Source organism: Microcaecilia unicolor, chromosome 7, assembly GCF_901765095.1.
Source record: "Microcaecilia unicolor chromosome 7, aMicUni1.1, whole genome shotgun sequence".
NCBI classification, from domain to species: domain Eukaryota; kingdom Metazoa; phylum Chordata; class Amphibia; order Gymnophiona; family Siphonopidae; genus Microcaecilia; species Microcaecilia unicolor.
This window is the reverse complement of record NC_044037.1, coordinates 282,139,042-282,165,395: the sequence shown is the minus strand read 5'-3', so window position 1 is coordinate 282,165,395 and position 26,354 is coordinate 282,139,042. Positions and strand designations below refer to the sequence as shown.

Here is a 26,354-nt window from a genome sequence, read left to right as displayed (position 1 = left end):
CGGGGCCGGATCCAACGAAGGTCGGTCCTGGGGGGCCTGCATAACAGGAGGCCTCGAAGCAGGTGGAGACCTACTCGATGCCTCACTGCTCCCAGCGCAAATTGGTCTTTCAGCAGCCATTACCTCCACTCCCGACGTCGATGCTTCTCTCGATGTCGATGCCACCGACCTCGGTACTGATGTTGACGTCGAAGGACCGAACTGAGCCCCCAAAAGCTTTTCTCGTTGGGCTTCTTGAGATGCTTGGGTCTGCTTCTTCATACGAAGACACAGACTGCAAGCGGCTGGGCTATGGTCGGGCCCAAGGCATTGGATATACCAGGCGTGAGTATCAGCACCGAGTACGTTTGAAGCCGCTGGGTGTCTTCGATGACATGGAAGGAAAAACGGCTTCGGCGAAATCAAAAGACGCGATTGGGCCTGATAAAAGAAAAAGGGCAGAAAAATAAGGGAATAACCCGACCGCGAAGAAAAACAAAGGAAACTTGAAGTACACTACGGGAACTTTTTTTTTTTTAATGACAATAATAATAAACTAAAGAAAAAATTAGGAGAAAAAAGCGAAAACTCGAAGACTCTTTCCTGGGCCTGAGAGGAGCGCAGAAAAATACTACCGCACCTCAACGCGGAGAAAAGAAAACTGAGGGAACGCGCTCACGCTGCACGCGCACCAGAAAACTCTGGCAAAACATTTTTTAATATTTTGCTTGCAAAATGCCGATTCCTGGGCCAACGCGGACGTCGACCCATATGTGAGAACAAGCAGTCTGCTTGTCCTCGGAGAATTTGCAGCTACACGGGAAGTATGAAAATTGCCCTCTTTAGAATTAGTTGAAGGTCCTTTCCAACTGAATGCTCCTTCATACTAACCCAACAATCACATAATAAACATTGTAGAAAATACTTACCATTCTTTTCATCTCTTTGGAGACCTGGTGTGTAGTGAGATGGTTGTAAAAAGGTCGATCGATGCCCCAGGGTGAAGGGTTATGCCCAATGGAATTTGTACGCTGCCTGTTCATCTTTGCAATCATGGCTTTTTCTTCTTTCTGATGGGAGAAGAAGAAGAAGATAATTAATTGCCGTCCTTATTCTGAATCCCTCTGAAATCTGTCTCAAAACCTTCAAAAATCCTTCAAGTCCTTCTGCAAAATCCTTCTCTTTTAAGCTTCCCTTTAACTCCCTCCCCCCCTCCCCCCAAAGTGGCTCCAGTAAAACTCCTGTATGACTGGCCACTCTTGTTTTGGAGTAAGCTGTTGCTTCTGATCAGTGTTCTGTAGGATAAATCTCAAGGACAATAGGGCCTGTAAAAAAAACCCACACATGAACAAAAAGGTGCCAGTGTGGAAGAGGCTCACATTGCTGCAGATGAGGGAGTGAAGGCATAGGCGCTCGGTGGCCCAACTGTTTGGGGAGGCTAAAGGGGGTGGGGCCAGGGGTGGAGCTTAAATCCATAATTGTCTGATAACACACAGAAAAAAAAAATAAATAAAAATAAAAGTCACAATTAATACCTTTTATTAAATTTAGATATTAGATATGTATCATATGTCAAAGAATAAAGTGGTTGCTCAACGCATATTCTAACCACAATCGCTCAACTGCAAAACACTATGCACAACTTTGTGCAAAAACACACTCAGAACCTTACTGTACCATAAATATTACACTGGGCAGAACCTAGTAATACACCAATATACCACACATACGAAAAATGCAGACCGTCAACAATATGAAACAAGGGATCATATCATCACAATTCTCATGTAGAGCCACAAAACACCCTACTTCATGTTTAATGTGGGATAAAATGCCATAAATAAGTAAATAAATATAAACTTTTAATGTTGAGCACCTGATTCTCAAAGTGGACATATTCCAAACACTATAATGAAAATAAAATGATCTTTTCTACCTTTGTTGTCTGGTTGTCCGATTCTGCTGCTATCTGTTCTCAGTGCAGGTCAGGAAGTCATCCTCATTAAATATCTCCCTGGCAACCCAGCCAACCCCCCCCCCCCCTCCCCTGCTCTCCCAGCAGTAAGGTAAACAAACCATAAACCAATTTCTACAATTGGTTACACAAGGCTTAGAGGGCTTTCACTGCAGCTCCTGCTGTGAGGATGGAGGTAAATCAACAATTTAAACCTCTCAGAGCACAGCAGGGGAGGCTTAGCCTGCCCAAGCCTCTTATACCGGGTGCCTATGAGTGAAGGGTGGGGCAAAGGAAGGGTTTGGAAAGGCCAGTGGCTTTTTACAGGGTGTTTTTTTTTTTCCTGGAGGAGGTGCTGTTCCAAAAGGCCACTGATTGTGAAATAAAAATCAGGTGCCAAAATCTAGTCTCTTTTCATAGTTTCTAAGGTGAATTGTACATATGACCAAAATATTTATGTACTGTGTTTGGCATGGTATTTTGACTGGTGTCTGGTACTCCAAGGCTAGAGGAGCTCTCTTGCTATTTAGGAATAATAATAATAATTTCCTCGGACTTTGATCCTGGGGAACTGGGTTCGATTCCTACTGCAGCTCCTTGTGACTCTGGGCAAGTCACTTAACCCTCCATTGCTCCAGGTACAAAATAAGTACCTGTATATATGTAAACCGCTTTGAATGTAGTTGCAAAATACCACAGAAAGGCGGTATATCAAGTCCCATTTCCCTTTCCCCCTCTCATATATAGTGCCCTGATCAGACCAACTTTAATAAATATAAAATATTGAATAAACCATACACAAACCAATAGAAGATGAATTAGAAATAGCAGAGACAATTACATTAAAAGGAAGATGGAGAAATGTCAATTTAAAAAATGAACGAATATCTATGTAATGCTGAACATTGGTTATGTTCAAACAAATTGAAATTGAACCTGTCAAAAAAAACCAGACATGCTATGGGTCTGATGTCAGATGCAGTTGAACTGCTAGAGGATGTCTTTTTTATAACCAAATCATTCGGTGAGAATTCTGCGACTATGGTTAAACTGACGCCTTTCCAGACACGAGCAGATTAATAAGACTGTATGGAAATGTTTTTTCCAGCCTGGGACTATATTTGCTCCCATATCTGGTAGCGCTTTGTACATTAGTTCACACTTTAATTTCAGCTTGTCTGGACTGTTGTAATGGGTCTGCCTACCATTCCAGTTTTAAGCCTCTAATCCAGCTCTGCCGTTCTATCTATCGCTTAACACCTCAGTCACTACATATATACCCGTAACACCTCAGTTACTACTTATGGCCCCTTTACACATTCTCTTCCTTGCCCTGTCCCTTCCTAATCTTTTTCCCCTCCCCCTACCGCTGTCTACCACTGGAACTCACTGCCCACCCATGTCCTCTCCCATCTTGCTCACTACTGCAATACCCTACTCACCCCCGTCCCTCACCACCTCACCATCTCTCCTGTCCCCCTCCTCCTTCCTAGCTCTCAACCTTCAACACTTCCTTCCTGCCATTAACCCATCCCCATTCCTCCTAAGCGCATCCCGTCTTCGTCGCCTTCGTCGCCCTACCTCCCCCACCCTCCTCCGCACTCTCTTGCTCCTCCTCCTGCTATCCGCAGGAGACATCAATCCCAATCCAGGTCCCCCACACCTGTCCTCGTCCTATCCATGCAAACGTTTCCGGGATGTCTCCAATCTCATATCTATTCCCCTCCTCCCCCCCTCTTCCCTCCCCTTCTCATGTGCACTGTGGAATGCCCACTCGGTCTGCAACAAACTTCCCTTCACCCACGATCTCTTCATCTCTCATTCCCTTCACCTGCTTGCCCTAACTGAAACCTGGCTCTCCCCTGACGACTCTGCCTCAGTTGCGGCTCTATGCCATGGAGGCTATCTCTTCTCCCATACTCCCCGCCTAGTTGGCCGTGGAGGAGGCGTCGGGTTACTACTCTCGCCCTCCTGTAGCTTCCAACCCCTCCTCCTACCACAGTCTCACTGCTTCTCATCCTTTGAAGTCCACTCCATCCGTCTATTCTACCCGTTGCCACTCAGAGTGGCAGTCATTTACCGCCCCCCTGATAAATCCCTCCCTTCCTTCCTCACCGACTTCGATGCCTGGCTTTCTGTTTTTCTTGAACCCTCATCTCCATCCCTCATTCTCGGAGACTTCAACATACACGTTGATGACCTGTCCAACTCTCACGCTTCTCAGTTCCTCACTCTAACATCCTCCTTCAACCTCCAGCTATGTTCCACCACCCCTACTCACCGTGATGGCCATTGCCTTGACCTCGTCCTCTCCTCTTCCGGCTCACCCTCCAATTTCCACACCTCAGCTCTTCCTGTCTCTGATCATCACCTGATCACCTTCACACTTCTTCACCCTCCCCCTCAGCTCCGCCCAACATTAACCACTACTTCCAGGAATCTCCAGATTATTGACCCTCCCACCTTATCATCTAGTATTTCTAATCTCCTCCCCTCCATCATGTCCTCCGAGTCTGTTGACGAGGCTGTCTCCGCTTACAATGCCACTCTCTCCTCTGCTCTGGACACCCTTGCACCATCCACCTCCCGTCCCACGAGGCGTACTAATCCCCAGCCCTGGCTGACCCCTTGCATCCGTTACCTTCGCTCCTGCGCCCGATCTGCTGAACGCCTCTGGAGGAAATCTTGCACCCATTCAGATTTCCTTCACTACAAATTCATGCTATCCTCCTTCCAGTCCTCACTATTCCTTGCCAAACAGGACTATTACACCCAATTGACTAATTCTCTCAGCTCTAACCCTCGTCGTCTCTTCGCCACCCTTAACTCCCTCCTCAAAGTGCCCTCCGCTCCCACCCCCCCGTCACTCTCTCCTCAATCACTGGCTGACTACTTCCGCGACAAGGTGCAAAAGATCAACCTTGAGTTCACTACCAAGCCACCTCCTCCTCTTCACCCTTCAACCCTCTCCCTCAACCAACCAACCCAGACCTCCTTCTCCTCCTTTCCTGATATCTCCGAGGAGGAAACCGCCTGCCTTCTTTCCTCCTCAAAATGCACCACTTGTTCCTCTGATCCCATCCCCACCAACTTACTTAACACCATCTCTCCTACTATCACCCCCTCCATCTGTCATATCCTCAACCTCTCTCTCTCCACTGCAACTGTCCCCGACACCTTCAAGCATGCTGTAGTCACGCCACTCCTCAAAAAACCATCACTAGACCCTACCTGTCCCTCCAACTACCGCCCCATCTCCCTCCTACCCTTCCTCTCCAAGACACTTGAGCGCGCAGTCCACAGCCGCTGCCTTGATTTTCTCTCCTCTCATGCCATCCTTGATCCGCTTCAATCCGGTTTTCGCCCTCTTCACTCGACAGAAACAGCACTTTCTAAAGTCTGTAATGACCTGTTCCTTGCCAAATCCAGAGGCCACTACTCCATCCTCATCCTCCTGGATCTATCCGCCGCTTTTGACACTGTCAATCATGACTTACTTCTTGCCACACTGTCCTCATTTGGGTTCCAGGGCTCTGTCCTCTCCTGGTTCTCCTCCTATCTCTCCCACCGCACCTTCAAAGTTCACTCTCATGGATCTTCCTCCACCCCCATCCCCTTATCTGTTGGTGTTCCCCAGGGATCGGTCCTTGGACCCCTTCTCTTCTCAATCTACACCTCTTCCCTGGGCTCCCTGATCTCATCTCATGGTTTCCAGTATCATCTCTATGCTGATGACACCCAACTGTATCTCTCCACACCAGACATCACCGCGGAGACCCAAGCAAAGGTATCGGCCTGCTTATCCGACATTGCTGCCTGGATGTCCAACCGCCACCTGAAACTGAACATGTCCAAGACCGAGCTTATCGTCTTTCCACCAAAACCCACTTCTCCTCTTCCTCCACTTTCTATCTCAGTTGATAACACCCTCATCCTCCCCGTCTCATCTGCCCGCAACCTAGGAGTCATCTTTGACTCCTCTCTCTCCTTCTCTGCGCATATCCAGCAGATAGCCAAGACCTGTCGCTTCTTCCTCTTTAACATCAGCAAAATTCGCCCTTTCCTCTCTGAACACACCACCCGAACTCTTGTCCACGCTCTCATTACCTCTCGCCTGGACTACTGCAACTTACTCCTCACCGGCCTCCCACTTAGCCATCTATCCCCCCTTCAGTCTGTTCAGAACTCTGCTGCACGTCTCATATTCCGCCAGAACCGATATACTCATATCACCCCTCTCCTCAGGTCACTTCACTGGCTTCCGATCAGATACCGCATTCAATTCAAGCTTCTCCTTCTTACCTACAAATGCACTCAGTCTGCTGCCCCTCACTACCTCTCTACCCTCATCTCCCCTTACGTTCCCGCCCGTAACCTCCGTTCACAGGATAAATCCCTCCTCTCAGTACCCTTCTCCACCACCGCCAACTCCAGGCTCCGCTCATTCTGCCTCGCCTCACCCTATGCTTGGAACAACCTTCCTGAACCCTTACGCCAAGCCCCCTCCCTGCCCGTCTTCAAGTCTTTGCTTAAAGCCCACCTCTTCAATGCTGCGTTCGGCACCTAACCCTTACCGTTCAGTGAATCCAAACTGCCCCAATTTGACTGCCCCTATCGGACCGACCGTTCACTTGTCTATTAGATTGTAAGCTCTTTGAGCAGGGACTGTCTCTCTTTGTTAAATTGTACAGCGCTGCGTAACCCTAGTAGCGCTCTAGAAATGTTAAGTAGTAGTAGTCTCCTAAAATATCAGCTTTGAAGACTTCGACTTGTACAAAATATAACAGCTCTCATTATTACCGGAACTAAGTCCATTGATCACATTACCCCAGTACTTAAACCTTTACACTGGATCAAGTAGGGGAAGAAGATATTAAGAGGTAAACTAAGTAACAGGTACGTTTTATTGATTTTAAGCTTCTGTTTCTGTTGTACAAAATCATTCACCATAATGCTCCTGCTTGTATTTCATTTAGCATTAAACGTTTTGTTCCTGTGATCATCCTTCCAAGCTCTGCTAGAAATTCCAGATGGGATTTCCCTTGTAATCAGACAGCGAAGAACTTTTTCCTGTAAGTGGCCTCTACGTTGGACCTAAAAGTTCTGGCTGAGTTGTCAGTATTTTGTAAGCAATGTAAGACTTAGTGGTCTTTTTACTAAGGTGTGCTAACAGGTTTCACATGTGCTAAATGATAAAACGCCCATAGGAATATAATAGGCTTCTTATCATTTAGCACACACAAATCATTAGCATGCACTAAGTCCATTAGTGCACCTTTGATGGAACAAGCCATGTTGGGAGAAAGAGTCACTTCGACTGATGGAACAAGCTACGCTGGGAACTGGAGTCACTATGACTCATGGTACAAGCTACACTGGGAACTGGAGTCACTACGACTCATGGTACAAGCCACGCTGGGAACTGGAGTCACTACCACTGATGGAACAAGCCATGCCGGGAGTTGGAGTCACTGATAGGACAAGCAATGCTGGGGACTGGATTATTTGACCCAGCTGTTCAGGTTGCCACATCAAGCCAATGAAGAGTGAGAGGATGCCATCAGAAGGGGCAGTAATGTGAAAGAATCATGGGGGTCAGGGCTGAGGCCACCGGAATCCCCTCAAAATTTCACTGCCTCCACTGGCTTCAAAGCAGGTTTAAATCACGCAAAGCCTAAGATACCCTCTAGTTTGCTAGTGAGATAATTGCAGACTGCTAAATGCTAGAAATTTCCAGGAAATATGGAGGCACGCAAAAGGCAGGTGTGGACAAGTCACAGGTGATGGCATGGAAAGTAAATTGTCCATAGGCACATGTTCAGTTTAAGGTCTGCAAAACGGTTTATAAGATTCTTCATGGGTTAGCAACAGCTTATCTGCCAAACTGGGTCCAGACTACTGCCAAAAGCAGAGGTCTGTGAGACAATTTACAACTTCATTATCCCGCTCCCAGGAAGTTGAAATATAAGACCAGTTTTTCTGCCAGCCTTCTATATCAAGTGCCAGCTATCTGGAACTCAATTCCATTACATCTGAGAAAAATCCCAAATTATTTTGTTTTCAGGAAGTTACCAAAAGCCTATCTTTTTAAGAAAGTTCTGTCTCAAAGTTGAGCTAGGTATGTATTCTGGATGGGGTTGCCAACTAGATACAGACTCACTTAACAGGGTTGATCCAGTCCTGGCCTTACCCTATTGCATGCAAGGGACTTGTGGTTCTGATTTCCCCATTGGATTCCCCATGAAAAACAAGGCTACAAAGCAGTGGCGTTCCTAGGGGGGCTGACACCCGGGGCGGATCGCCGATGCGCCCCGTCCCCCCATGTGCAGCACCCCCCCGGAACAGCGTGACTCCCCCCCGCCCAGCAAAATGCCCCCCCGGGTGCACGCCGCTGGGGGGGGGGGGGGGGGTTGCCGCACGCCTGCCGGCTCTTCGTTTTCATGCTCCCTCTGCCCCGGAACAGGAAGTAACCTGTTCCGGGGCAAAGGGAGCATGAAAATGAAGAGCCGACAGGCGCGCGGCACCCCCCCAGCGGCGTGCACCCGGGGCGGACCGCCCCCACCGCCCCCCCTTGGTACGCCACTACTACAAAGTCCCTGCATGCATTGGGGTAAGCCCAGGACTGAATCAACCCTGTCGGGCGAATCTAGATCTAGTTGGCAACCCTGATTCTGGATAACTTCATTCACAAGGGGTTCTATTTATTCACATAGCTGGTTACTTTTTATGACCCAAAAGATTTCCCCTGCTTCTTCGGGCTCCCACTTAATTGGAACTGGCCTCTACTGGAGAAAGGCACCATAAGCCTTCATCTACAATCACCTGGGATTTCTTCCCCCACTCCTATTCTAGAAAATTCCACCAAGCCCAGCCATTGCAATAAGAGTATTAGGCCAAGAAGCCTGAGACTTTCGTTTCCTCTGGAAACTGGTAAGTGTACACACTAAAGTCTGGCTTCAAAGAAGGCGTCTTTACAGTTGACCGCTGGGATATATCCTTGCAGTGTAGTATAGCTGGGCAAACTGGACAGGTCAATAGGTCTTCCTCTATGGTTATCTCTTACTTTACTATGACCAGCAGATGTCACCATTGAGCAATGGCTCAGACTTCCTCCCACCCCACGGGCTCTGAGTGCCACCTCCGCAGCTTCTACATAGCCAGCAGGCTTCCTAAGCAAAGGCCAGGCCCGGGAATGAAACATGGGTCTTCCATATGGCAGAGCACAGCAATGGCACTGAACAAGGGGAAAATCCCTCCCCCCCAAACGCCACCAAAAATAAATTTTTACTAATAAAAACAAATACACACACGCAACAAAGAAAAATCCAAACAGTAACTGCTGTAATAGCTGACATTCAGGAGGAATTCACCAAAGGAAACATTTGTCATGGTCTTTAAAAAAAAGATATTCTGAACAAACACAAAGAAAAGCCACATTCCTGACAAAACACAGGGCTTTGGAGACAGGTGTTTTAAATGCAGGGCATTTCATTTTTACACACTAAGAATGAAGAATATTTTTCTACTGAAAATGTTTCTATGGCCTGAAATGTGAGTCATGCCTAAAAAAACTAACCTGAGTATGGTGATATGATATTAAAATCAGAATATCCCATATATAAATATCTTAGGATAACAGGTTAAAGTTTTTGAAAATACATCCTGAATAGTAAATATTTCCAATGTTAGTCTTGTTCAGTTAGGAAGTCAATTTAAGGGGCATTTCCACAGGTAGAACTGTTTTATGCAGAGAAAGGGCCTTTTACAAAATTGCCAATCCAATACGTACAAAATCTTACACAGATACATCCTGTATGTGAAGAATTTTACCAACCTGAGTGGAGTCATTGGCGGGGGGGGGGGGGGGGGAGGTAGCATTTGTGTACATACAAGAAGGAAGTATGTGTGGGTATTTTCCATGGGGTATTTGCCAAAGGAAGAATTTAGGCCTCTGTTTAGGCAGTATAATAGTGTGGGTGAGTGACCAGGTTCTCGGTCTGTGAAAAGGCCTTTTACACAGCAAAGAACCAACAGAGCCTTGGGTCAAACTCTTCAATCCTATTAAACAAAGTAAGGTGCTGACTTATCAGTTGCAGGTGTTGTAGCAGTAATACAGCTTGTAGTTACACATGACCAGAAGAATCTCCATGAATAAATAATAGCTTTTACTTGTCTAGATCAACTACAACAATGCAAATAGCAACTTTAGAATGCTGCTATTTACATGTGAAGCTCACACCACCTACAGATAAGGGGGTGTGGTGTGGAAGTGGTTAGTGAGCTGAACATCTACACATCTATTTTCCATTTTACAAGTGGAATACATGTGAAAAACTTAAAATCTCCACACCAACCTTTACACACATGGAGACCTTAATATCTCCATATCAGCCTTTACACATGTGGAAACCTTAAAATCTTCACGTCAACCTTTACACATGCGGAGACCTTAACATCTCCACGTAAGCCTTTACACCTTCCTTGAGGGCCAGGTGCACAGACCAACAGAACCCCTATCTCCACACACCCCTGATGACATTCATATAAGCATTCCAGAAACCCTCCGATATTCATTTAAGTTTCCCTGAACCCCTCCCTAAGCCACACACAGGCAAAGGCATGAGCCCTTGCCAATCCCTGGACTCCCACCAACCCCTGCACCCCTCTGACACAGGCAGCTCCCCTCCAACCAGGGTTCTTGCTGGTGTGCAGTGGGGGCGGAAGCAACCCCCAGTCACCCCTGCCCCTTCTGATGCTGGGTTCAAAATTGAACTAGTTGACCCCTAGCGGTCCACTTCTTATTTAGCAGCTTGATCCCTAGCAGTAGTAATTCAAGACTACCACTAGGGGATGTCCGGTTCCATTTTGAACCTACTACTACTACTACTACTACTACTTAACATTTCTAGAGCGCTACTAGGGTTACGCAGCGCTGTACAATTTAACAAAGAGAGACAGTCCCTGCTCAAAGAGCTTACAATCTAATAGACAAGTGAACGGTCGGTCCGATAGGGGCAGTCAAATTGGGGCAGTCTGGATTCACTGAACGGTAAGGGTTAGGTGCCGAACGCAGCATTGAAGAGGTGGGCTTTAAGCAAAGACTTGACACCAGATGAGGCCTAAGCAACTGAGGATCACTCCTGCCTCCCACTAAACACCAGGGAGACCCTGCCAGGACCTGAGGGAGGGTTGGGGGTGAGGAGACTTCATTAGGGAGGCTTGGAGATGTTTAAGTGACAAACCTTAGAAAAATGTATTAAGCTACCAAAAGCATTTTGAGATAGGTAAACAATTTTAGTTTAAATAAAACAATAGGATAAAAATGCATTGATATATAGAATGCAACTTGAATATGAATAAAGAGATTTTTTTTATGCTGATGACAGAACTCAAGCCATATTTGACTAATGCAGTCTGAGCTCGCTCAGGCTTTTTCCTCCCTTATTCTGTGTTAACAATGTAGGTTGGGTGGAGGGGTGTTATTCAGGGGGAGCCTGATTTGGGGTGGTGTGGAGATGGGAGAGTATTGTTGCTTTAGGGTGCATCCATTTTTTTAAGAAGCTGTAAATGTGGCAATCTGGGGTAAGCAGGATATTCTAGTTCTCCACGTGCAGTTTTTAAAAATTGATGCTCAATATCTATCTATCTATCTATCTATCTATCCCCAGAGTATTTCACAACAGGCTCCATGTTTGGCAGAGCCTTTTGTAAAATACTTGGAGAGTTGTGAGCATCCCAACCTGGGCATTTCAATTCCCATCTCAGCGTTCTATGTAAACCACTGATGAAGCTGAACCTCTTACCCGCTTCTGACTGCAGCACACGATCAAGAAGGTTTCAATACTGTGATCCTTAAGGTACGCATTACGCTCTCCTCCAAAGCCTGGTTCTACTTCATAGTCACCATTCAAATAGCTCAGTGTTGCTTTCGTAATGTGGATTCGCCTTAATGGAAGAAAAAGAAAAATGATTTGCAAGTGCTGGTGTTCACATGCTTAACCTTCTTCCGAGTGCAATAGTATTCCCACAACGTAACGAGCTTCCAGAAAGATAAATAACAAAAGTGGTACTAATGACATACCAAAAACTTTCAGTTCATTTGGGTTTTTTTCATAGTTTTCAGACTTTTTTTTTGTTTCACTTCACATATTTGTTTTACCATAAACATAAGTCGATCTCATGTATAAGTCAAGGGCACTTGTGGAACTAAAAATGGTCAAAAATGCTGTACATGGTACATAGCCTATGACGGCAGATATAGGCCTGTGTCGTCCATCCAGTCTGCCCAACATGAAAAACTCGTTACACATGGTATGTGATACTTCATATGTATATCTGTCTTGATCTGACCTTGCCATAGAAGTCTGCCCAGCACTGTTCTTGTACTAAAATTTCTGAAGTTAACGTTGAAGCCCCTTAAACAGCTACACTCCAGCCCATCCATATCTATTCAGTCACGATCAGGGCATAGACCGGAGAAGTCTGCCCAGCACTGGCTTTGCTTCTCAGTTACCAGTGTTGCCGCCCAATCTTCGTTAAGATTCCGTGGATCCATTCCTTCTAAACAGGACTCCTTTGTGCTTATCCCACGCATTTTTGAATTCTGTTACCGTTTTCATCTCCACCACCTCCCGCGGGAGGGCATTCCAAGCATCTACCACCCTCTCCATGAAAAAATACTTCTTGACATTATTCCCGAGTCAGCCCCCCCCTTAAACCTCAATTCATGTCCTCTAGTTTTACTGCCTTCTGTCTCTGGAAGAGGTTTGTTTGTGGATTAATACCTTTCAAATATTTGAACGTCTGTATCATGTCACCCCTTTTCTCCTTTCTTCCAAGATATACATGTTCAGATCAGCAAGTCTCTCCTTGTATAGTCTGCAATGCAAATCTCATACCATTTTTGTAGCTCTCCTTGTACAAGGGCATCAACACCTCCTTTCTTCTGCTGGTTGCTATCCCAGTGTATCTCCTTATTCAAGAATGAAGAGGAGTTACAAGTTGAATAAGGAGATACGCTAGGATTACAAGCACAAGGGTTTGATTTTGGATCCTTCTCTCTTGAACACTGAGTGACGACAGTTGGAAGTACCTGCTCTGCAGATAAGTCGAGAATTTATTTGACTATTTCACCATTTGATAATTTGAAATTTGTGTCTGATTTACAATTGACTCTAGTGATAAAGCAGGCAGGGCAGGACTCAATGTGATGATGGTCGGAGAAGTGTATTATAGAGGAGATGGATCCTATAGCACAGAATACACTTGGTCTGAGCACTTTATTTATATATATATGAAAATTTAAAGTATGTTTTGTATTTTGAGATAGAATATTAGTGGTTTCTTGCTTTAGTAATATTTTAATACCATTTAGAAGACGGATTCTACTTTGTACCTCAGAGATTTAGTAGTATTAAATTTTAACTGCCAGACCCTCAACCATTCTTCCAACTTTTGGAGATCTCTTCTTATGGTGTCATCCGCAAAAAGGCAAACCTTTCCTTCTAACCATTCAGCAATGGTCTCTCACAAATATATTAAACAGAATCAACCCCAGCACCGACTCCTGAGGCACTCCACTGCTCACCTTCATTTCCTCCGAGTAGATTTCGTTTACTACCACCCTCTGCTGCCTGTCAGTCAACCAGTTTCCTATCCAGTTCACCATTTTGGGTCCTAAGTTCAGCCCTTTCAACTTATTCACGAGTCTTCTGTGAGGGACTGTATCAAAGGCTTTGCTGAAATCCAAGTAGATTACATCTTGCGCACAGTAAAGAAGTCAATAAGAATCATTTGGCAGGATTTTCCTTTGATAAAGCCATGTTGCCTCAGATCCTGTAACCCGTTGGCTTCTAAAAAGTTAACTATCCTGTCTTTCAGCAGCAACTTCATTAACTTTCCTACCACCGATGTGAGACTTACTGGCCTGTAGTTTCTCACTTCTTCCCTGTGTCCGCTTTTGTGAAGGGGGACCACATTCGCTTGCCTCCAATCCCACGGAACCTCTCCCGTCTCTAAAGACCTATTAAATAAATCTTTAAGAGGCCCACCAGGATCTCCCTGAGCTCTCTCAGTATCCTGGGATGTATCCCATCCGGCCCCATAGCTTTGTCCACCTTCAGGTTCTCAAGCTGTTTATAAATGCTTTCTTCCGTAAACGGCGTAATATCCACTCTGTTCCCAGATATTCCTTCGGTGGCCGACCACAGTCCTTCTCCAGGATTTTCTTCTGTGAACACTGAAAAGAAGTAATTGTTTAGTACGTTTGCTTTACCCTCATCACTCTCCACATAGCCATTCTCATTATCTTTCAGTCTTGCAATTCCATTCCTATCTTTTCTCCTTTTTCTAATATATCTGAAAAAGGTTTTGTCACCTCTCTTTACGTCTTTAGCCATTTTTTATTCCACCTGCACTTTCACTAGCCGTATTTCCCTCTTTGCTTCTTTGAGTTTAATCTGATAATATTTTCCGTGATCTTTTCGTTGCGTTCTTCTGTATTTCTTGTTCGAAGCCTCCTTTGCTGTTATTTTTTCAGCTACTTGTTTGGAGAACCAAATAGGCTTTCTTTTTCTCTTGTTTTTGTTTACTTTCCTCACAAAACGATCAGTTGCAATATTTATAGCAGCCTTCAACTTGGACCACTGATTTTCAACTTCACTTACGCCTTCCCATGCCGTCAACTCCTTCTTCAGCTACTCTCCCATTTTACTAAAATCAATTCATCTGAAATCCAGTACTTTGAGTTTTGTGCATCCACACTCTGCTGTGACCTATGTATAAGTCAAGGTTGAAAACGGGTTCAACGTTGCTCCATTTCTCTCCCTTCCCTCCTCCTCTGAGTTCAACATTGCATCCTCTCCCTCTCTCCCCTCTACCTCCTGCTCCAACATTGCTCCCTCTGTCTCCCTACCCTCTAGTTCTGGGTCCAACAGTGCTTCCCCACCATCCTTCCCTCCCTTTATCCAGCATCAATCTCTCTCTCCCACCCCCACTCCCCCAGTGCACTGTCTGGCATTCCTCCCTCCTCTTCCTCCACCAGCCTGTGATTTGGCATCTCTATTCCCCCCCCCCCCCCCCCCCACACACCCATGCTGTGTACCTTCAAACTAGCCTTCTGTAGAGCAGTGGCAGAACAGCAATACACATAGGCTGCCTACAGCCTGCTCTGGGAACCCTCCCTCTCACCTGTTCTACCCTGACTGACTCAATTTCCTGTTTCTGAATGGGCAAAACAGGTCACACAGGAAGTGGTCCAGAGCAGCAGCAGGCAGCTTAGGTATATCACTATGTTGCTGCTGCTCTATAGAAGACAGGTTTGAAGGTACACGAGGGGAGGGGGGGGGGGACTGAGATACCAAACCACAGGCTGACAGAGGGCAGGACGTGAAGGGAGAGATGCTGGATGATGCAGCTGATGAGGGTGTGGGGGCAATTAATTTTATGAGCCGCTATGATAAATAACCCATAGAGAAGATGACCCTGTTTCTTTAAAGGCATTTTGAAGTCATCATTTCTAGTCTTATATATGAGAATATCTAGTAGTAAAAGTTTGTAGTATACACTAAAACTTTTTAACATTTGCTAATCAACTTAATGCACCATAACTTGTAGGTTAATGCACATTAAATTGATTTAGTGTACTCAATCCTGTGGAATAAGTGATGCTTAACTAAAATAAAGTCTGCTCCCCAGCACTCTCTCTCATCCCCACCCCATTCTCTCTTTCCCCTTCCCCAGACCATCTCCCCCAACATCTTGCTTCCCTCACCACACTCTTCCCCAGTTGAACTAGAATACAAATCACACCACCGAACTGACTTTAGGAATGCACATCCCTACCACAAAGAACGAGTTCTACCTCAGGAGTGGTACGGGAGATTATTTGAAGGGGGAAGAAAATACTCAAAGCGAAGAGAGGGCCCTACATTTTTGTCTTCAACCTCTTGTCCCTCCAGGGACAGAGACATTGAGAAGGTCGCTCAGTGCTGCTCTTTATGGTCACACACAGCAGTGACAGCTGCCTTCCCTCCTTCTTCAGGATCGAGTGCACTGTCTCCACAATGCAAATACTACTACTACTACTTAACATTTCTAGAGCGCTACTAGGGTTACGCAGCGCTGTACAATTTAACAAAAGAGAGACAGTCCCTGCTCAAAGAGCTTACAATCTAATAGACAAGTGAACGGTCGGTCCGATAGGGGCGGTCAAATTGGGGCAGTCTGGATTCACTGAACGGTAAGGGTTAGGTGCCGAACGCAGCATTGAAGAGGTGGGCTTTAAGCAAAGACTTGAAGACAGGCAGGGAGGGGGCTTGGCGTAAGGGCTCAGGAAGGTTGTTCCAAGCATAGGGTGAGGCGAGGCAGAATGAGCGGAGCCTGGAGTTGGTGGTGGTGGAGAAGGGTACTGAAAGGAGGGATTTATCCTGTGAACGGAGGTTACGGGCGGGAACGTAAGGGGAGATGAGGGTAGAAAGATAGTGAGGGGCAGCAGACTGAGTGCATTTGTAGGTAAGAAGGAGAAGCTTGAATTGAATGCGGTATCTGATCGGAAGCCAGTGAAGTGACCTGAGGAGAGGGGTGATATGAGTATATCGGTTCTGGCGGAATATGAGACGTGCAGCAGAGTTCTGAACAGATTGAAGGGGGGATAGACGGCTAAGTGGGAGGCCGGTGAGGAGTAAGTTGCAGTAGTCCAGGTAAGAGGTAATGAGAGCGTGGACGAGAGTTCGGGTGGTGTGTTCAGAGAGGAAAGGGTGAATTTTGCTGATGTTAAAGAGGAAGAAGTGACAGGTCTTGGCTATCTGCTGGATATGCGCAGAGAAGGAGAGAGAGGAGTCAAAGATGACTCCGAGGTTGCGGGCAGATGAGACGGGGAGGATGAACCCAGGTGGACCAGGAAGACAACAGGCTTGAACCCAAGTCTTCTCTACTGTAGCACACAGTGATATAATCCAAGTGAAGGGACAGAATGGAGGATTCTAAACTTTCTGGAATTTCCAACTGCAGACATCTCCATTTTCACCTGGCTGCTTCATGCTGTCCATTTACTCTGCCTGTCTATTAAATGTCATGTGGCTGATAGTGTATCCTTTGTTGCTGGGCAACTAGAAATGCAGCAGTGTATCTGTGTGCACACTGCCTACTCACCACCACTGGGATTTATTTTTAATTTATCTTGTAAAAACAAATCTAAAAAAAAAAAAAAACAGGCTTCTCATCTGCATTTTCTCCTTAAACTGGAAAAGAATGCTTGTGCAGTTTTTTTTTTTTAAATTTTGTTAAAAGATGCATGATGTTGGCAAGTAAATTAATGGAAATGCTTTTAAAACAGAGTATTGAGGTTTCTGGAATCCAATGGATTGCAGGACCTGAGGAAGCATGGTTTCATCAGAGGCAGGTCTTGTCAGACAAATCTGATTAATTTCTTTGACTGGGTGACCAGAGAGTTGGATCAAGGGAGAACGCTAGATGTGGTATATTTAGGGCCCTTTTACTAAGGCGCGTAGGCACCTACATGTGTCCAACGCGCATCCATTTGGAACTACCGCCCGGCTACCATGAGACACAGGCGGTAATTCCATTTTTTACGCGCGTCTGAAAATATTTTTTATTTTCTACCGCGAGGCGCTAACCGGGCGATAATTGGCAGTATGCGCGGTGACAATTACCACTCGGTTAACGCTTGAGACCTTACTGCTATGTCAATGGATGGTGGTAATGTCTCCGGCCCCAAATGGATGCGCGCCAATTTTTATTTTCTCAAATATCCATTTTCGGCCCCAAAAAAGGGCCTTTTTGCAGGCGGCTGAAAAATGGGCCTGCGCGCATCCAATACACACGCTACAACAGCGCAGGCCATTTTTCAGCGCACCTTATTAAAAGGCCCCTTAGATTTTAGCAAAGTCTTTGACACAGTTCTACATAGACGACATTGCAGCGGAATACCTAAGGGTCTACTATCCATTTTAATATACTGTGCAGCCATTATTGTGTACTACACAACGACTTCTGTGCAGCACCCTTTTCTGCATTGTCCATTAATAGTTGCATACACCTTAGCTTTCTGCATCAGCCCTAGAGTTCTTCGTTCCACAGTTGATTAATAACAAACAAACAAAAAAAAAATCCTGGATAAGTGTTGACTAAAGCAAAATGATGATAAAATATTCTAGAATCTGTTTTTGGTAATTCACAAATTCCCGCGGGAGGTGGTGGAGATGAAAACGGTAACGGAATTCAAACATGCGTGGGATAAACATAAAGGAATCCTGTTCAGAAGGAATGGATCCTCAAAAGCTTAACCGAGATTGGGTGGCAGAGCTGGTGGTTGGGAGGCAGGGCTAGTGCTGGGCAGACTTCTACGGTCTGTGCCCTGAAAATGGCAGATACAAATCAAGATAAGGTATACACAAAAAGTAGCACATATGAGTTTATCTTGTTGGGCAGACTGGATGGACCGTGCAGGTCTTTTTCTGCCGTCATCTACTATGTTACTATGTTAATAAATAAACTGAGTGCCCTTGTTATGGGCGTTAAAGTGACTGACTGGATAAGGAAAAATTAGACCTTACCTGCTAATTTGTTTCCTTTAGTCCCTCTGGATCAGCCTAGAATGTGACTGATGGGTTGTGCACGCCTTCCAGCAGGTGGAGACTGAGAAAAAAAACTGTGACTCTCTAGAGAGCCAATAAGAGCCCTTGCCAGCTAGAGAGAGATCCAGTAATAAAGTACCAAAGCAGAAGGAAGCAAATTAGGAAGGAAATGATCTGTGCATCCGAAAGCCTGAGCAGCCACCGGCACATTGCCAACAGAGGGTGTGTGCCACCGAAATATTAGAGAACAATACCATATGCCTTAACATATCATGCCCAACAAAGAACAAGGACATATATATTTTTTTTTAAACAATGGAACCGCAAAGAAGCAACCCAAGAAAAAAGGAATAGCTAGTTACTGAAGACTCAGAACATATAAAGGGAGGGATCTGGGCCAGTCCGGAGGGACTAAAGGAAAGCAAATTAGCAGGTAAGGTCTAATTTCTCCTTCCTTAGCGTCCCTCCGGACAGGCCCAGAATCTGACTGATGGGAAGTAACAAAGCAGCAAATCAAGGGTGGGAACCTAGCAGCCCCGCCGATAAGATTGATGTCCCGAACACGAGCTGTTGACGACCGAGAACATCCAACCGATAATGCTTAGAGAAGGAATGCAGAGAAGACCAAGTCGTCGCCCAACAAATGTCCTCAGGAGGCACTAGACCGCGCTCCGCCCAAGATGTGGCCTGACGTCTGGTAGAGTGATCTTTAACCCCTTCCAGAACTGATTTCACGGAGAGAAGGTAAGCTGAGGCTATCATTTCCTTAAGCCATCGTGAAATAGTGGGCTTGGAAACCATGAGTCCCTTGTGAGTCCCGCCAGTCAGAATAAACAGACGATCAGACTGACAAAACTCCTCCGTAGATTTGACATAATGCTTCAAAACTTGTTTGACATCCAAATACTTCAAGCGACGCTCCTCCTCAGATCTGGAGAAAGAACCTAATACTGGCAACACCACCGGTTGGGACAAATGAAAAGGAATCAAGATCTTAGGAAGAAAAGAAGGAACCGGTCACAAAACTACTCGATCCAAGCTGAACTCCAAAAACGGCGACCTACACGAAAGAGCTTGCAACTCCAACACTCGCCTAGCTGAGGCGATAGCCACTAAGAACACTGCCTTCAGAGTCAAATCCTTCAAAGAACAGGAAGACAAAGGCTCAAAGGGAGGTTTGGTAAGGACCGAAAGCACAAAATTAAGGTCCCAGCGAGGAAAACGAATAGCGAATTGGTGGACAAATGAGGTTTGCCCCTCGCAAAAGCCTGAGAACATCCGGATGTGTAGCTAGAGACTTACCTGGACACGACCTTGAAAACAGAAAAGTGCCGCAATCTGCACCTTAAGGGAAGCCAAAGCCAGGCCCTTGTCAAAACTGCGCTGAAGAAAATCCAAAATTTGCGGGACTGAGGTACATAACGGAGAACAACCAAGCTCCTCACACCATGCCTCAAAGATTCTCCAAGTCTGAACATAATTCAAGGAAGTAGAGCGCCGACGAGAACGAAGCATAGTAGTGACTACGTTAGCAGAGAATCCCTTCTTCGTCAACTTGGCCCGCTCAAGGGCCAGGCCATAAGACAGAATCGACCCGGATCGGGAAGATCTACTGGACCCTGCACCAGAAGACCTCTCAGATTCGGAAGCCTGAGAGGATCCCCTACCAGCAGACGTCGGAGATCGGCGTACCATGGCCTGCGAGGCCAATCCGGTGCCACCAAAATCATGAGTCCTCTGAACGACTCGATTTTCTGAAGTAGACGTCCTATTAGAGGCCAAGGAGGAAAAGCGTAAAAAAGACCGGCCAGCCAGGGCTGAAGAAGAACATCTACCCCTTGTGCTTTGTGATCTTTGCGACAACTGAAGAACAACGGAACTTTCGCATTGAGAGATGAGGCAAAGAAATCCATCATGGAAAGCCCCCAACACATCACCACCAACCAAAACGATACGTCGCCCAGATCCTACTCCCCGGGATCTAGCATGTTTTGACTGAGAAAATCCGCTTGGACATTCTGAACTCCTGCCACATGCGACATAGAGAGGGCGACCAGATGCACTTCCACCCATTGTAACAGAAGTGATGCCTCCTGCTCCAACAGCTGACTCCTCATCCCCCCTTGCCGATTGACATAATGCGGACTGACTCTCCCTTCAATAGATGGAGAAAAGCCTGGAGAGCTAGCTGAATTGCTCTGGTCTCTAACAGGTTGATCGGGTAAGAGCTCTCTTGAGGAACCCAGAGGCCTTGAGCGTACTGCCCCTGACAGTGAGCTCCCCAGCCCTTGAGACTGGCGTCTGTGGTGACCACTATCCATCTGGGCTGTTCCAAAGGCATTCCTTTGGTCAGATTAGTGTCCCGAAGCCACCAATGAAGGCTGCTCCTCACATGAGCGGGAAGAGGCAATCTGTGATGCAGCAAGTCTTTCTACGATTACCACCTTGACAGGAGAGAGCTCTGCAAATGTCTCATGTGAGCCCTGGCCCAGGGCACTGCCTTGATCGTTGCCGCCATGGAACCCAGGACTTGAAGATAATCCCTGGCCGGTGGCCTCGAGGTCTGCAACAACTGGCAAATGTGAAGCTGTAGCTTGATAATTCGAGCCGGTGGAAGAAAACCTCGGCCCTGTTGCGTGTCGAAACATACTCCCAGGTAATCCAACAACTGAGCAGGCTGCAGACGACTCTTCTGCACATTCACCACCCAACCTAGGGACTGCAAGAAGTCTATTATGCGAGCCATAGCCTGAATGCTCTCCTGGTATGATTTTGCTCAGATCAACCAATCGTCTAAATAAGGATGGACCAAAATGCCTTCCGTTCTGAGGGCAGCCGCCACTACCACCGCAAAATGAAGAAAGCACTGATGCGCAGGACGAATCGGGATATGCAAATAAGCCTCCGTGAGATCGAGAGCCACCAGAAACATCCCGGGACGAACCGCCACAATGACCAATCACAAAGTCTCCATGCGAAAAGAAGGCACTCTGAGAACCTGATTGACCACCCTGAGATCTAGAATCGGCCTGAAGGAACCCTCCTTCTTGGGAACCAGGAAATAAATGGAGTACCGACCTTGGCGAAGCTCTGCCAAAGGAACCGGACAAATTGTCCAAAGATCTAGTAATCTGCACAGAGTGTCCCTGACAGCTCTCACTTTGAGCCAAGAACGGCAGGGAGACTCCAAGAACGCATCTGACAACGGATGAGCAAACTCTAAGGCGTACCCGTCTCAAATAACCTCTGGAACCCACTGATCGGAAATTGGGCCAACCGAGCACCTACCGGAACAGGAGGTTGGACCCGCAAACCTTCATTGCTGAGGACGGGAAGAAGCTGAGAAGGAGGCTCCCATCTCTTGACCACCTCTTCGACTGCCGCGAAAGGAATGGGTCCTCTGGAAAAACCTAGAACGTTGAAGTGGAACTGCCCTGCCGGGTCTAAAACGTCGAAAATCCCTGTCTCTACCAAGGTCCAAAAAACCAACACATCCAGCCCCTCTGGGACGATCTTCAGGAAGCCTGGGACCCTTAGTGTCCCCAAGGCTGCAGACCAGCTTATCTAACTCACCACCAAACAGTAGAGAACCTTTAAAAGGAAATTTACTAAGCTTGGACTAAGAAGCTGCATCCGCCAACCAACCACGAAGCCAAAGAGAGCGACGAGCCAACACAGATAATGCCATAGACTTAGAAAAGGCTTGCAGTAAATCATAAAGAGCATCCGCTAAAAATACCGATCCCATCTCCAATTTTGCCACTTCGGCATCTATTGCAGAAAGATCATCAGAATTACAATCTAAAACTTTCTCCAACCAACGAAAACAGGCCCTCGCCACCAAAGAACCACAAACAGCCGCCTGTACTGCCAGAGCAGAGACATCAAGGTAAAATTATGTATAATCATACCTGATAATTTTCTTTCCATTAATCATAGCTGATCAATCCATAGACTGGTGGGTTGTGTCCATCTACCAGCAGGTGGAGATAGAGAGCAAACTTTGCCTCCCTATATGTGGTCATGTGCTGCCGGAAACTCCTCAGTATGTCGATATCAAAGCTCCATCCGCAGGACTCAGCACTTAGAGAATCACACCCACGAAGGGACACTCTGCCCAGCTCACCACCGCCGAAACGGGGGAGGGGAATTAACCCAGCTCATCCCCACACAAGTGGGGGAGGGGAATCCGTCCAGCTCATCCCCGCGGAGCGGGGGAGGGACACCACACCCGCCGATGCGGGGGGATCTGGCTTATCCTGCAACCGCAACCGCGGGAGGAGCTGACTGACCCTAACACCGCCGAAGCGGGAGGGGTACAAAGCTGCCCTACAGCCGCACGAAGCGGGAGGGAGTGCCGGCAGAATTTTAAGTCTCAATCCAGCCCCGTAAAACGGAGGGGAGAGGAATGCAGCAGCTCACTGTAACACAAACTCGTCTTAACTCTTGAAGAATCCAAGTGAAAAAACTTGAACACGAAGTCTTTCTGAAGTAACTGAAGACTAAACTTGAACCTGAAATGCAACCAGAATAAAAACAGTACAGATATCTGGGAGGGGCTATGGATTGATCAGCTATGATTAATGGAAAGAAAATTATCAGGTATGATTATACATAATTTTACCTTCCATATCATCAAGCTGATCAATCCATAGACTGGTGGGATGTACCGAAGCAGTACTCACCCAGGGCGGGACATTGAAATCCCTGACCTCAACACTGAAGCTCCAAACCGGGCCTCCGCCCGTGCAGCCACAGTCAAACGGTAATGCTTGGAGAATGTATGAGCCGAAGCCCAAGTTGCCGCCTTGCATATCTCTTCCAAGGAGACGGATCCGGCCTCTGCCATCGAGGCCGCCTGAGCTCTCGTGGAGTGAGCCTTCAGCTGGATAGGCGGCACCTTCCCCGCGGCCACATAAGCCGCTGCAATGGCTTCCTTGACCCATCTTGCCACTGTAGGCTTAGCAGCCTGCAGACCCTTACGAGGACCTGCAAACAGGACAAACAGATGATCCGATTTCCGGAACTCATTGGTCACTTCCAAGTATCTGATGATGACTCGTCTCACATCCAGATATTTAAGAGCAGAGTACTCCTCTGGGTAGTCCTCCCTACGAAAGGAAGGGAGACAGAGCTGCTGATTCACATGGAAGCGAGAAACAATCTTGGGCAGGAAGGAAGGCACTGTGCGAATAGTCACTCCTGCCTCAGTGAACTGCAGAAAAGGCTCTCGACATGAGAGTGCCTGGAGCTCGGAAACTCTTCTGGCTGAAGTGATAGCCACCAAAAAGACTGCTTTCAACGTCAGGTCTTTCAGAGATGCCCTCGACAAGGGTTCAAAAGGCGGCTTCTGCAATGCTCTTAGCACCAGGTTGAGATTCCACGCAGGCACCACTGAGTGCAGAGGAGGGCGCAGGTGATTAACTCCCTTGAGAAAGCGCACCACATCTGGCTGCGAAGCCAGGGAAGCACCCTTCAGGCGGCCCCTGAAGCAAGCCAGAGCCACTACCTGGACTTTAAGGGAACTGAGCGACAGGCCTTTCTCCAGACCTTCTTGCAGGAACGCCAACACTGAAGAAATTGGAGCAGTGAAGGGAGAAAGTGAGCCTGCTTCACACCACGCTGCAAAGATACGCCAAACCCTGGCGTAAGCAGTAGAAGTAGAGCGCTTCCTCGCTCTCAGCATAGTGGCGATGACCTTGTCTGAGAAGCCCTTCTTCCTCAGACGCTGCCGCTCAATAGCCAGGCCGTAAGACCAAAGGGGGAGGGATCCTCCATCACCACGGGACCCTGATGTAACAGGCCCTGCTCCACTGGCAGCCGCAGAGGATCGTCGACTGAGAGCCTGATCAAGTCCGCATACCAGGGACGCCTGGGCCAATCCGGACTCACCAGGATTACCCTGCCGGGATGCTTTGCCACCCGGTCTAGCACCCTGCCCAACATGGGCCAGGGCGGGAACACATAGAGAAGCTCTTGTGTCGGCCACTGTTGGAGAAGAGCATCTACTCCCAGGGATCGAGGGTCCCGTCCTCTGCTGAAAAAGCGCGGCACTTGGCAATTGGCCGATGACGCCATCAGATCTAGGCTCGGCTGGCCCCAGCGCTTCGTGATGTCCAAGAACGCCTGAGCAGATAGCTGCCACTCTCCGGGCTCCAAGGTATGGCGACTGAGAAAGTCCGCCTTGACATTCATGACTCCGGCAATGTGGGCCGCTGAAAGCTGCTCCAGGTTCGCTTCCGCCCACTGGCAAAGATTCATAGCCTCCTTGGCTAGAGGGGCGCTCTTGGTACCTCCCTGGCGGTTGACATAGGCCACAGCCGTGGCATTGTCCGACAGGACCCGTACAGGCTTCAACACCAGTACCGGGATGAACTCCAAAAGCGCCAACCGAATGGCTCTGAGTTCCAGGAGGTTGATAGACCACTTTGCCTCTGCAGGAGACCACAGCCCCTGCGCTGTCCTTCCCAAGCAGTGGGCTCCCCAGCCCGACAACGAGGCGTCCGTCGTGACGACAATCCACTCTGGGGTCACCAGAGGCATTCCCGCAGACAACTTGTCTGTCTGCATCCACCAGCTCAGCGCCTTGCGCACTGCTGGGTCCAAGGGAAGGCGCACAGCATAATCCTCCGACATCGGAGTCCAGCGCTGCAGCAAAGAGTGTTGAAGTGGTCTCATATGAGCCCTGGCCCAGGGCACAACTTCCATCGTGGCCGTCATAGAGCCCAACAGCTGCACATAGTCCCAAGCCCGAAGGGGAGAGGCTACTAGGAACTGGTCCACCTGAGCCTGAAGTTTGACAATCCGATTGTCTGGCAGGAAAACTCTGCCCACTTGGGTGTCGAATCGAACTCCCAGGGACTGAGTCGGGCGCAGCTGGCTCTTCTCCCAGTTGATGATCCATCCCTGGGAGCTCAAAAGAGCAACTACCCGGTCCACAGCTTTGCCGCACTCTGCATAAGAGGGGGCTCGGATCAACCAGTCGTCCAGATAAGGATGGACTTGTACCCCTTCCTTTCGTAGGAAGGCCGCGATGACCACCATTACTTTGGAAAAGGTCCGCGGAGCAGTAGCCAACCCGAAAGGGAGGGCTCTGAACTGGAAGTGTCGTCCCAGGACTGCAAAACGCAGAAAGCGTTGATGAGGAGGCCAGATGGGAATATGCAGGTACGCTTCCTTGATGTCCAAGGATGCCAGGAACTCTCCTGCCTTCACTGCCGCTATAACAGAGCGGAGAGTCTCCATGCGAAAGTGCCGCACTTTCAAGGCCCGATTGACCCCTTTGAGGTCGAGGATAGGCCGGACAGAACCTCCTTTCTTTGGTACCACAAAGTAAATGGAGTAACGTCCCTTGCCAAGCTGACTTTCTGGCACTGGAACGACCGCGCCCAGGCGGATCAGATTGTCCAAGATCTGCTGCACTGCCACAGCTTTGACCGGAGACTTGCAGGGAGAGAGTACAAACCCGTCTTTTAAGGGTCGGCAGAACTCTAGTTTGTAGCCGTCTCTGATGACTTCCAGCACCCACGCGTCTGAAGTTATTGTGGTCCACTCGCCCAGAAACGAGGACAGCCGTCCTCCAATCTGCACTGGGGCGTGGACCAAGACCCCGTCATTGGGTACGAGACCCTGGGGGAGGACCGGAGGGAGCACCTCCGGGACGGCGGTCTCTGCGAAAGGAATGCTGCTTGGGGGAGAAATTCCTCTTGAAGGAAGAGGGGGCAGAGGAACCCGACTTGCCCGGGCGGTACCGACGGGCTTCCTGTAACCGTCCTCTGGAGGTACCGGGACGAGAACTAGCCCGAGCCCTGACCTCTGGTAATTTC

At 47.7% G+C, this 26,354-nt stretch overlaps 1 protein-coding gene across 1 annotated transcript in view; it reads right to left on the bottom strand.

Moving 5' to 3' along the window:
* The window catches only part of LOC115474650 (adenylate cyclase type 5-like), a 542,557-nt gene that overhangs the window by 204,321 nt on the left and 311,882 nt on the right, over positions 1-26,354 (bottom strand). Inside the window, exons 7-8 of the mRNA XM_030210240.1 lie at positions 11,737-11,878; positions 909-1,049 (exon numbers count right to left, since the gene is read on the bottom strand). Of these exons, the coding sequence (XP_030066100.1) occupies positions 909-1,049; positions 11,737-11,878 (283 nt within the window). The remainder of the gene's footprint in view (positions 1-908; positions 1,050-11,736; positions 11,879-26,354) is intronic.